Source organism: Polypterus senegalus, chromosome 6, assembly GCF_016835505.1.
Source record: "Polypterus senegalus isolate Bchr_013 chromosome 6, ASM1683550v1, whole genome shotgun sequence".
Taxonomy (NCBI): domain Eukaryota; kingdom Metazoa; phylum Chordata; class Cladistia; order Polypteriformes; family Polypteridae; genus Polypterus; species Polypterus senegalus.
The window spans coordinates 97,190,040-97,202,008 of NC_053159.1; the positions used below are offsets into that span (position 1 = coordinate 97,190,040).

Genomic DNA, 11,969 nt, shown 5'->3' on the forward strand with positions numbered 1-11,969 from the left:
TTTATAGCAGGTGTTAAATAAGTAACTTTGGAGAATCGTTTTAGCTGTGTAAATGGAATTTTTGGTGTAATGCAGTGGGTTGCATAGGAAAATATTATTTTATAAATTTGTGCACTTCCAGTGGCAAGCCACCAATATGTATGATAAAATGAAGCTCTAAATGTATCTGCTGTAGTGTTTCCTGAAAGTATGTTGTTTGTCTAAAAGCTGGGATAGTGCACAATCATGAGTATCAAACTAGATGGACACTTGCACCTACTACTGCTAGGAAAGGCTGCAGTTCTTCAATATTCTGAAGAGGTATCTGGTAAAAGATTTTTAAATGGATGAGATCCATATAATCTTGTTTATTGTCTGTGATAGTTTAAATATTTCAGTATACTTTTTTTAATAAACTAATTTTTTTTTCTAATTGACTGAGATGGTGAGAAAACGATCAACAAAAAGTAAAACTTGGAAGAATAAAGAAAACATTCATAGTTCAAAATGTTTGAGCTTCAATTGAATAAGAAGGAAAGAGTTGGCACTTTTCAAGTGAGCTGTAGAATGAAATAGGAGTGAATAAAGAAGGTTAAGAATAAGCAGAATAAATACATTTGGTTATTGGGGAGGATGAAGCCAGTATGTATATTTTCAGATGTGGGAGTTTCAGAAGCATTGGACTAGTAAGCCAGCAGACAGGAAATTGTGTTGGAAATAGTGTGGGGAAACTGAAATCTTAATGACAGGTACCGGCAAACTGTAAAGGAGCAGAGGATTCTTGCAGATTGCAAAATGTCCGAATTCCAGTTTACAGATGAATAATTATCCTTTGGAGTGTGAGTCTGATTGAATGATATAAAAAGTGGCTGGACTAGTTTTGGTGAAAGCTGGTTAAACACACTCTGGTTTTCTGGTTGTCAAAGGAACAGTGGGATTGATATTTCCTGTGGGTCATATACAGGCAAATCATCAGTCAAAGAGAAACTTTCTGTATTACTCCTTTGTATATCTGAAAAAAGTTTGTTGTAAGATGTATAGAGGAAGACCTTTAAATATTTGGTTGTGGATGAAAACTTAGCACAGTGCAGGCTTGTCATTATACAGGAAATAGTGGTTAGCCAGAAGATATGTGAGCAAAGTTGGTTTAAGCTAAGAAGTATCAGATGGATTTTTAGATATTCAGTAAGGAGAATTAGACTTGAAAAGTTGAAAGGATTGATGGTTCAGTAAGACATGACTTATGGTGAGTATAGAGAGTATGATTCCAGTTGGCAGGCAGAAGATGACATGAAGTGTTGGTGGATGATGTGAAAAGTGGCTTTTAAATATGGATTCCCAAAGTCATGGACTGAGAGAAAGAAAATTATGGAGAAGACATTGGTTATGCTCTGATAATGTTCAGTGAGCAGTTTGTTGTAATACCCTAGTTAAACCATTGGTAAGATGAAATGCACATTAAAATAAAGCAGTATTAATAATTTTTGTCTGTCATTTTACTAATATGGTTTTTCAAATGATATGTGTTAAAAATGTGAGATGCAAGGGTGGAAAAATAATACACTATGCTTTGTAGCAGGCTTAACAGTTACCAATAATATATGTCTTTTGTGATTATAGGTATGCGATGAGCCTCATCCATTGTTAGTAAAAGAGATGATTCAACATTGTGTTAATGCCAATATTGATGAAGCGTATAAGGTAAATAATGTTTCTTAAACTATATGAAATACACTTGCTTACAGTGCTAAAGGTAATTATTACCTAATGCTAGAAAACATGTTTTACGTCTGTACAAACAAAGACCAATTTACTAATGTATGTCAAGAATCATGGTTTAAACTTTAAGTATGCATCTGTTTCTAAGAGGAAATTGATGTGTTTTTTGGAAGCATTGTTTTTATTTTCCATTACCATTTGATATATTAAGAAATGTAACATTAAAACATTGTAGATGAATTGTGTGTGTGTGTATATATGTATATGTATGTATATATATGTGTATATATATATATATGTATATATATATATATGTATATATGTGTGTGTGTGTGTGTGTGTGTGTGTGTATGTATATATGTGTGTGTGTGTGTATATGTATATATATGTGTGTATATATATGTGTGTGTACAGGGAGTGCAGAATTATTAGGCAAGTTATATTTTTGAGGATTAATTTTAATATGGAACAAACACAGTGCTATCAGTCAATCCAAAATGTTAATAAACCTGAAACCTGAATGTTTCACAACGGAAATGTGAGTGTGAACATCATCAGGGGAATACATATGTGCGCACAATTATTAGGCAACTATTAGTGTGCAGATTTATTATGCAACTAAAGGAAAAATGAAAATTTTCCCATCTCACTTGTTTATTTTCATCTGTTATAGTGAGAATAATAAACAAACACCTCAAAATTTACAAATAAACATCTCTGACATTTCAAAAAAATAAATCAATCAATGAATGACCAATATAGCCACCCTTCTTTCCAATAACAGTCATAAGCCTTTCCATTCATGGAGTCTGTCAGTTTCTTGATCTGTTGACGATCAGCTTTTTGTGGAGCAGTGACTACAGCCTCCCAGACACTCTTCAGAGAGGTGTATTGTTTTTCTCCCCCGTAAATCTAGCGTTTAAGAAGTGCCCACAAGTTCTCGATAGGGTTTAGGTCAGATGAGGAAGGGGGCCATGTCATTATTCCTTCATCTTTAAGGCCTTTACTGGCTGGCCACGCAGTGGAGAACTTCGATGCAAGTGATGGAGCATTGGCCTGCATAAAAATCATGGTCTTTTCCTGTATCACTGTTTGAAGAAAGTGTCTTGAAAAACTGGCAGTAGGTTTGGGAGTTGATTTTGAGTTCATCTTCAATGCAAAAGGTCCAACTAGCTCATCTTTAAAAATACCAGCTCATACCAGTACCCCACCTCCACGTTGGAGTGGAGCTCTGTGCCATTACTGATCCACAGGTCCATCCATCTGGTCCATCAAGAGTCACTCTCATCTCATCGGTCCATAAAACCTTTGAAAAAATCTGTCTTCAGATATTTCTTGGCCCAGTTTTGCGTTTCAACTTATGTTTTTGTTCAGTGGTGGTTGGGTTTCAGCCCTCCTTACCTTGGCCATGTCTTTGAGCACTGAACACCTTGTACTTCTGGGCACTCCAGGTAGGTTGCAGCTCTGGAATATGAAAGTACTGGAGGATAATGGGTTCCTGGTAGCTTCACGTTTGATTCTTCTCAAATCTTTGGCAGCTAATTTGCGTCTTTTGTTCTCAACACGTTTCTTGCGACCCTGTTGACTATTTGCAACAAAATGTTTGATGGTTCTGTGATCACACACCAATATCTTAGCAATTCCAAAAGTGCTGCATCCCTCTGAAAGACTTTTACAATTTTTGACTTTTCAGAGTCAGTTAAATCTCTTTTTGGCCCATTTTGCCTGAGGAAAACTAGCTGCCTAATAATTCTGCACACCTTGATATAGGGTGTTGATCTCCTTAGGCCACACCCTCCCTCATTACACAAATACACATCACCTGGCGTGCTTAAATCCAATAAGCATTCAAGTTAATACAGCTTGGAGTTGGAATATACGCATTAAAAATGATGATATGATCAAAATACTCACTTGCCTAATAATTGTGCACACAGTGTGTATATATATATATATATATATATATATATATATATGTATGTATATGTGTATATATGTATATGTTTATATATGTATATGTGTATATATATGTATATGTATATATATGTATGAGAGATGTATGAATATACAGTGGGATGCAAAAGTTTGGGCAACCTTGTTAACAGTCATTATTATTGCTGTGGTGCTGTGGACTCATGAAACAAAAATTGAGTTATTTGGGCATAACAAGGGGCGTTATGCATGCTCGGATATTTGAGAAGTGAAATGAAGTTTATTGGATTTACAGAAAGTGTGCAATAGTTGTTCAAACAAAATCAGGCAGGTGCATAAATTTGGGCACCACAAAAAAGAAATGAAATCAATATTTAGTAGATCCGCTTTTGCAGAAATTACAGCCTCTAAACGCTTCCTGTAGGTTCCAATGAGAGTCTGGATTGTGGTTGAAGGTATTTTGGACCATTCCTCTTTTAAAAAAAACATCTCTAGTTCATTCAGGTTTGATGGCTTCCGAGCATGGACAGCTCTCTTTAACTCACACCACAGATTTTCAATTATATTCAGGTCTGGGAACTGAGATGGCCATTCCAGAACGTTGTACTTGTTCCTCTGCATGAATGCCTTATTGGATTTTGAGCAGTGTTTCGGGTCGTTGTCTTGTTGAAAGATCCAGCCCGCGCAGCTTCAGCTTTGTCACTGATTCCTGGACATTGGTCTCCAGAATCTGCTGATACTGAGTGGAATCCATGCGTCCCTCAACTGTTACAAGATTCCCAGTCCCTGCACTGGCCACACAGCCCCACAGCATGATGGAACCACCACCATATTTTACTGTAGGTAGCAGGTGTTTTTTCTTGGAATGCTGTGTTCTTTTTCCTCCATGAATAACGCCCCTTGTTATGCCCAAATAACTCAATTTTAGTTTCATCAGTCCACAGCACCTTATTCCAAAATGAAGCTGGCTTGTCCAAATGTGCTTGAGCATACCTCAATCGGCTCTGTTTGTGCTGTGGGCGGAGAAAAGGCTTCCTCTGCATCACTCTCGCATACAGCATCTCCTTGTGTAAAGTGCACCGAATGGTTGAATGATGCACAGTGACTCCATCTGCTGCAAGATGATGTTGTAGGTCTTTGATGCTGGTCTGTGGGTTGACTCTGACTGTTCTCACCATTCGTCGCTTCTGTCTATCCGAAATCTTTCTTGGTCTGCCACTTGAGCCTTAACTTGAACTGAGCCTGTGGTCTTCCATTTCCTCAATATGTTCCTAACTGTGGAAACAGACAGCTTAAATCTCTGGGACAGCTTTCTGTATCCTTCCCCTAAACCATGATGGTGAACAATCTTTGTCTTCAGGTCATTTGAGAGTTGTTTTGTGACCCCCATGTTGCTACTCTTCAGAGAAAATTAAAGGAGGAGGGAAACTTAAAATTGACCCCCTTAAATACTCTTTCTCATTATAGGATTCACCTGTGTATGTAGGTCAGAGGTCACTGAGCTTGCCAAGCCAATTTGAGTTCCAATAATTAGTTCTAAAAGTTTTGGAATCAATAAAATGACAACGGTGCCCAGATTTATGCACCTGCCTGATTTTGTTTGAACAATTATTGCACACTTTCTGTAAATCCAATAAACTTCATTTTCACTTCTCAAATATCACTGTGTGTGTCTTCTATATGATATATTTAACAGACATTTTTTATCGTAACAACAAACGATTTATACAGGAAAATAATGACTATTAACAAGGTTGCCCAAACTTTTGCATCCCACTGTAGATAGATATATGAATTAGATATAGACATATATATGTAGTACATACAGTATATTGCCACAAAGATCCATAGCAAGGTTTAGGGCAGCCACCCGTATTTTTGGTTTCCTGGTTGCAAATTACAAGTAAATGATAGCACTGATGTGCACAAACTGGAGTCCAAAATACAACTGAGGGAATAGTGAAAAGGTGGAGGTTTTTAAAGGTCAGTGCAGGAAGTGACGTCAAAGGTGCCGGGAATGGAAAGGTCTTCAGCCATAGGCTCGAGCCCAGATATAATATATTTGATATAAAAAAAATATGCTGGAAATTCCCATAAATATTATTGTTTAGAATTAGATATTTAAAATTTGCAGTTTATATGATCTGATGTCTAATACAAATACACATTTTATACTGTAATTATATTATATATAATATAAAATCCAAATTATACAGTGTCTTAGTTCCTGTCAAGCATGCCGTATTTTTTTGTTTTGCTTCTGGCAGATTGTGGCCCACCTTTGGAAGCTGGGCTACTCCCCAGAAGATATTATTGGAAACATTTTCAGAGTCTGCAAGACTTTTCAAATGCCAGAATACCTTAAACTGGAGTTCATTAAGGTAAAAAAGTTATTTACCATAGAATATTGGGGCTGTTAAAAAAAAATTTGCTTTTATATAAATGGATAGTTTGCTTCTCATCATTTTTATTTTCCTGTTTGGTTTTTGTTTTTTTTTATGTATAAATATGAGCTTGGTTGTTATTTTTAGAAAGTAGTTTCATTATACAGTTTGCTCAAACTTATAAGTAAGGGGCAGAGAACCCTTTCAATCATTTCATTTGTACATGGGATTTATACACAAATGGGCTGATTACTTAGCAGCAGCCACCTCTGCAGGTGTACACACAAGCTGTAAAAATGTCAGCGTTCATGGCCCGATTACCATTGACATGGTACACAGCTGTGCCAGTTGTTTTACATATGTAAGGCAGGCAGTAGAAAAGTGAAAATGACTTTAAGTGATAGCTGATTGTACAGATACACCATTGCACAGTGGACATTGTGATTAGAAATCTGTTTGTTTTTTTTTAAAGATGTTATCCGTGTTCATAGTTGGACAAGCATGAGGTCTTTACTAAATGATTAAAAACAGTTTGTTCACGTCCACACAGCATGTGTCAGTTTTTTAGAATTGACTAATGATAATATTTATGAGCAAAGAAAACAATGTGGAAACACTGTACACTGAATAAAATCTAGCAAAATGTGCAGTGCAGCGGGTACTGTTTGTGCTAAAAGCTAGACTGCAAGTTGATTTTTCAAAGTAATTGAAATCTGATAATGGATTAATAGAAAACCTACATAACAAGATATGCAGCTGCTGCATTTACAAAAAAGCAGTCAGGTGTGTGTACAGTGATTAGAATGTATTCTTTAAAACAAACAGCCCACGATCTGCCTTCGTAAAGGCCTAACAGCAGTTTTAGTAATAAAAACATAGAACATTAATTTAGGTTCAAAAGCTGTATCGTGCTTAATATTTGTACTGTAATTTGGGCTGATTGTGCAGTGTCCATGGTAAATTCTGGAAAATTCACAATATATATCTGAACGCTCATAAAAGGTTAATGACAAAAACATTTCTAGAAAAAAAAAAAAGGCCATTTTAAACAGAGCAGCTTTATGGCCTAATATAACATTTAAACAGTTGTTTCCATATAATGCAATACTTACTAGGTGGTACAGAGAGTGTAGTGGGCTGCACTGTCCTTTTACGGATTCTGTGACATTGTCCGGATGGAGTTTACACATCCTCTTCATATCTGCATGGATTTTCATTTTTTTTCTACTGATAATCCAGAATGTTACAATCATGATTTGATTTTAGGTATAAAGATACAAAAATAAAGTATAAAATTAAATGCTATGTATTTCTTGGTTTTGTTTTTTAAATCCTAAAACACGGTTCGGTTTAAATTTAATAGAGAATGTCATAGTTTTGTGTTTGTGTGAAAATGTGCTACATAAATAAACATGGTTGTTGTTGTAGTATAAACTATTAATGTCATTAAAGCAGGATGGTCAGTACAGGGTAGGCCATTTATATGGATACACCTTAATAAAATGGGAATGGTTGGTTATATTAACTTCCTGTTTGTGGCACATTAGCATATGTGAGGGGGGAAAGTTTTCAAGATGGGTGGTGACCATGGTGGCCATTTGGAAGTTGGCCATTTTGGATCCAACTTTTGTTTTTTCAATAGGAAGAGGGTCATGTGACACATCAAACTTATTGGGAATTTCACAAGAAAAACAACGGTGTGCTTGGTTTTAACGTAACATTATTCTTTCATGAGTTATTTACAAGTTTCTGACCACTTATAAAATGTGTTCAATGTGCTGCCCATTGTGTTGGATTGTCAATGCAACCCTCTTCTCCCACTCTTCACACACTGATAGCAACACCGCAGTAGAAATGCTAGCACAGGCTTCCAGATTTTGTTCAGTGATGAGGCAAACTTTTATGTGAATGGTGAAGTTAACAAACAAAGCCACCGCTATTGGTCTGACACTAACCCACATTGGATAGATCCCTCCAAGACTGTTGGAACAAAAAAATTGATGGTATGGTGTGGTATATGGGGTACAAAGATAGTAGGGCTATTCTTCATCAATGGAAACCTCAAGGCCACTGGATATGCGAAATTGCTACATGATGATGTGTTTCCCTCTTTATGCACTGAAGCTGGCACGTTCCCTGAGTTTTTCCAGCAAGATGGTGCACCACCACATTATGGGTGTCAGGTCCGAGCATTCCTAGATGAACAGTTTCCTGGAAAGTTGATTGGTCGTTGTGGGCCAGTTGAATGGCCCCCAAGGTCTCCCGATCTGAACCCCTTAGACTTTTATCTTTGGGGTCATCTAAAGGCAATTGTCTATACTGTGAAGATACGAGATGTGCAGCACCTGAAACAACGGATACTGAAGTCCTGTGCTAGCATTTCTCCTGCGGTGTTGCTATCAGTGTGTGAAGAGTGGGAGAAGAGGGTTGCATTGACAATCCAACACAATGGGCAGCACATTGAACACATTTTATAAGTGGTCAGAAACTTGTAAATAACTCATGAAAGAATAATGTTACGTTAAAACCAAGCACACCATTGTTTTTCTTGTGAAATTCCCAATAAGTTTGATGTGTCACATGACCCTCTTCCTATTGAAAAAACAAAAGTTGGATCCAAAATGGCCAACTTCCAAATGGCCACCATGGTCACCACCCATCTTGAAAACTTTCCCCCCTCACATATGCTAATGTGCCACAAACAGGAAGTTAATATCACCAACCATTCCCATTTTATTAAGGTGTATCCATATAAATGGCCCACCCTGTATACTATGTACAGTATTTTAATTGGCTCTGCGTGCCTTTAGCAGTCTACGTGTTTTCTGTCTTTGCATTATGTTTGCCATCACTAGAACATGTTTTATTTAGATTGAACGTTCTCTTCTCATTTTAGACGTTGTTTCCTGTGCAAACAATGCAGCCTTGCCAGGGTGTCATACATATTCATAACTATTTTAAATTGGCTAAATTGGTCATAGCAAAAAGATGTTTTCATTTTATTTATTTATTTTTCAGAAATAAGATTTCAAAATGCCATTCCATTAAATTATCATTTAGCAGAAGCAAGAAAAAAATACTTTAATAGGTTTGGCTATATTTTTGATGTGCCTGTCCCTTATTTCAGTTGTGGAATTGCAGGGTAGCAGAGCCAGTCCAGGAAGCATTGGGCACTTGGCTGGAAGCTCTTTCAGAATGGTTAGCAGTTTCTTACAGTGCACACTTGCGTACATGTTGTGCAGCTTACACTGAGGCCATTTCAGAGGTGTGAATCAACTTAATATTCACATCTTTGAGATTAAGTAAAAAAGCAAAATACTCAGAACAAAAGTGTGTGGACCGGAAATAACACCACATTAAATTTGGTGAATTACATATTTTTGGTTTAGTTTCATTTGCAATTTACAAGTAACAAGGTGGTATTTATAATAATTATAACATCTTTCTGTAACTTAATGGATCGAAAAGCAAGATACATAAAATCTGCCTGTCTGGACAAAACTGAGGCTCCTTCTTAAGCCCTGAATCATTGTCTGTTTACTAATAGGTTTATTCTGCTGCATTTATTTCTTAAGCTCATGTTTAAACCTGAGACATGGATTGGGGTTTGATACAATATTACTCTTTTGTCATATTTTACCTCTCAATTTTTTTCCCTGTTTTTTTTTTCATTGGGTGAAAGTAAATTCTAGTAAAACTGGTTTTCATAGCAATATTGCAGTGTTGTGAGTTGAGGGATTTAAATAATGAGCAGAAATACATATTCTTAATCTGCAGTGGTTTGTTTGCTCACAGAGGTGAGACATTTAATTTAGGAGTATTTTATTTCCCTGTTTCTTATTTTTTTTTTTTATCGCTTTTCAGGAGATTGGATATACCCACATGAAGATTGCCGAGGGAGTAAACAGCTTGTTGCAAATGGCAGGGCTCCTGGGCAGACTCTGCATGAAGACTGCCGCCCCAACCGCCAGCTAATGTACAAAGGGGATTATGTGCAGTATTTTAAAATTTTGTTCTCCATGTCCAAAGCACAAATGGAAGCAGGACATGTAGTCCAAGGGGAACGAATGCAGGCTTTTTTTTGATGTCCAGTTCTTCCAAAGTTTCTCTTTTCAGTGAAGGCAAGAATGAAGTTGCTCGTGGGCTATGAGCAGCCTAATGATTCAGAACACACACGTGGTCCTGAACCTTTGTCAGCAGATGCCTCTTAATGGCTTGTTTTTTTTTATTGCAGACAAGCCCGGTTTTCTAATTGGGACCTTATTATTTAGTATTACTTTGCCTTTCTTGTACAGCATCGATACATCACAGGTTTGATTTGTCCCAACTCCAACATTATGAACTTTTAGACATTTGACAAATGGTCAAATTTTGTATTCCTTGCGGTTATATATGAGCTTGGATAATTTAATATTCTGATTTAAATATATTTGGGCTGGGCAAATTGTTTTTTTTTATGTGTTGTTCTACCAAAGTGGAAAAAAATATATTATCAAACTAGAAATTGATAAATGATAAAAGGAATTTAGACTTCAGCTGGAAAGAACCAGAAGCTTTAAATGTCTTCATTCCAGGTAATGGGTGTTTCACTTTTGGTTATTACTGAGCCCTAGTAGGTTTGAGTTTTTTCTTTCTGAAAATCGGTCTGTATTTTTTGCCCCTCTGCCCTTAACAGCATGGGTCCCCAGTGACTAAAGGAGTAGCGACCCATATTTCTCCATTAATGTTCCACAAGAGCAAGATATGCATATTTTTTTTTATTCATTATTGGTGATTGTTTTTACAGAGGGTAACCCCAGTCTGTTAGACGGTCTATTTGCTTATCTCCTACTAACTGGCTTATAATACTCTTTCAAAAAACTTGTAAATACATTTTTTATATAATCTGTCTTCACATTCAGAATTTCAGTCTGGCTTTTTCCACATCAGTGGACCAATTTTAAGTATTCCTCATCACAGTTTTATTTTAATGAAACCTAAGATTGTAATTGAAAGGGCACCAAATGAAGCTTATGGAATATTTAGAAAGATAGTAACATGGCTCAGAGAGCCTGGGATTGCATACAATATAAGTGAATGAATTTGTGTGTGTGTTTGTTTTGGGATTAACTGGCATCCCAGATTGGGTTGGTTTCTGCTTTTTGATGGATTATGCCAGGACAGTTTCTGGTTCCCTGCCACTCCTAGAAGTGGTTTAAGCAGTTTTGTGATACCAGGCTCCCAAACTTCCAGATGCAAGTACTGAATTGAAACACCGTTAAAAAGTTTAGATGTGATAACTGAAAATAAAGTCCTCTGAAGTGACTGTGTTGGGATTCTTAAGAAAACTGGGATTTTGCAGACCTCAGGAGTGGGTTGATGGTAAGACGAGTCTGATTTAGCTTCTTCCTTGGCACACAGACACTTCAGTTTTACAAATCTGTGTATCCCATACAAGGTCACAGAAGCTAGAGAGTTGAGACCCCAGTTCATTGTTGGGCACTCACTGTAATTACAGGTAAATTGGGCAGTCAAAATTGGGATTAGGGCTGCAACTAATGATTATTTTGCTAGTCGACTAATTGTTCAATTTATTTTTCGATTAGTCACGATTATTTCATGCCTGACTATTTTGATGCCCGCGACCTGTGGTTGCACATCCTGTTCTGGGCTCTAGTGCATGTTTTACCTTATCTGCTCTCGTCTGTCCACCTGTGAATGTCACCCTGATGTCTCTGCATTAACACGATTAAAATTAATAATAATCGAATTAAAATAACCAGTAAAACATATGAATTTGAAAATAATCTGTTTTTATATTAGTGTGACCATCACAATAAAAAATAAATACATTAAACAATACAAACTAAAGTGCACGTAGTCTTTAAACAAAAAAGTGCATTTAACTTAACCAAAAAAATACATTGTTAAAACGGAAACGTTTTTCATATTTTAGCAATAAATGACAAAATGTAG

At 36.5% G+C, this 11,969-nt stretch overlaps 1 protein-coding gene across 1 annotated transcript in view; it reads left to right on the forward strand.

The window, feature by feature from the left end:
* rfc2 (replication factor C (activator 1) 2) overlaps positions 1-11,318 on the forward strand; it is a 45,293-nt gene extending 33,975 nt beyond the window's left edge. Inside the window, exons 9-11 of the mRNA XM_039756601.1 lie at positions 1,600-1,680; positions 5,898-6,011; positions 9,879-11,318. Of these exons, the coding sequence (XP_039612535.1) occupies positions 1,600-1,680; positions 5,898-6,011; positions 9,879-9,989 (306 nt within the window). The 3' untranslated portion in view covers positions 9,990-11,318. The remainder of the gene's footprint in view (positions 1-1,599; positions 1,681-5,897; positions 6,012-9,878) is intronic.
* Positions 11,319-11,969: the final 651 nt, after the last annotated feature.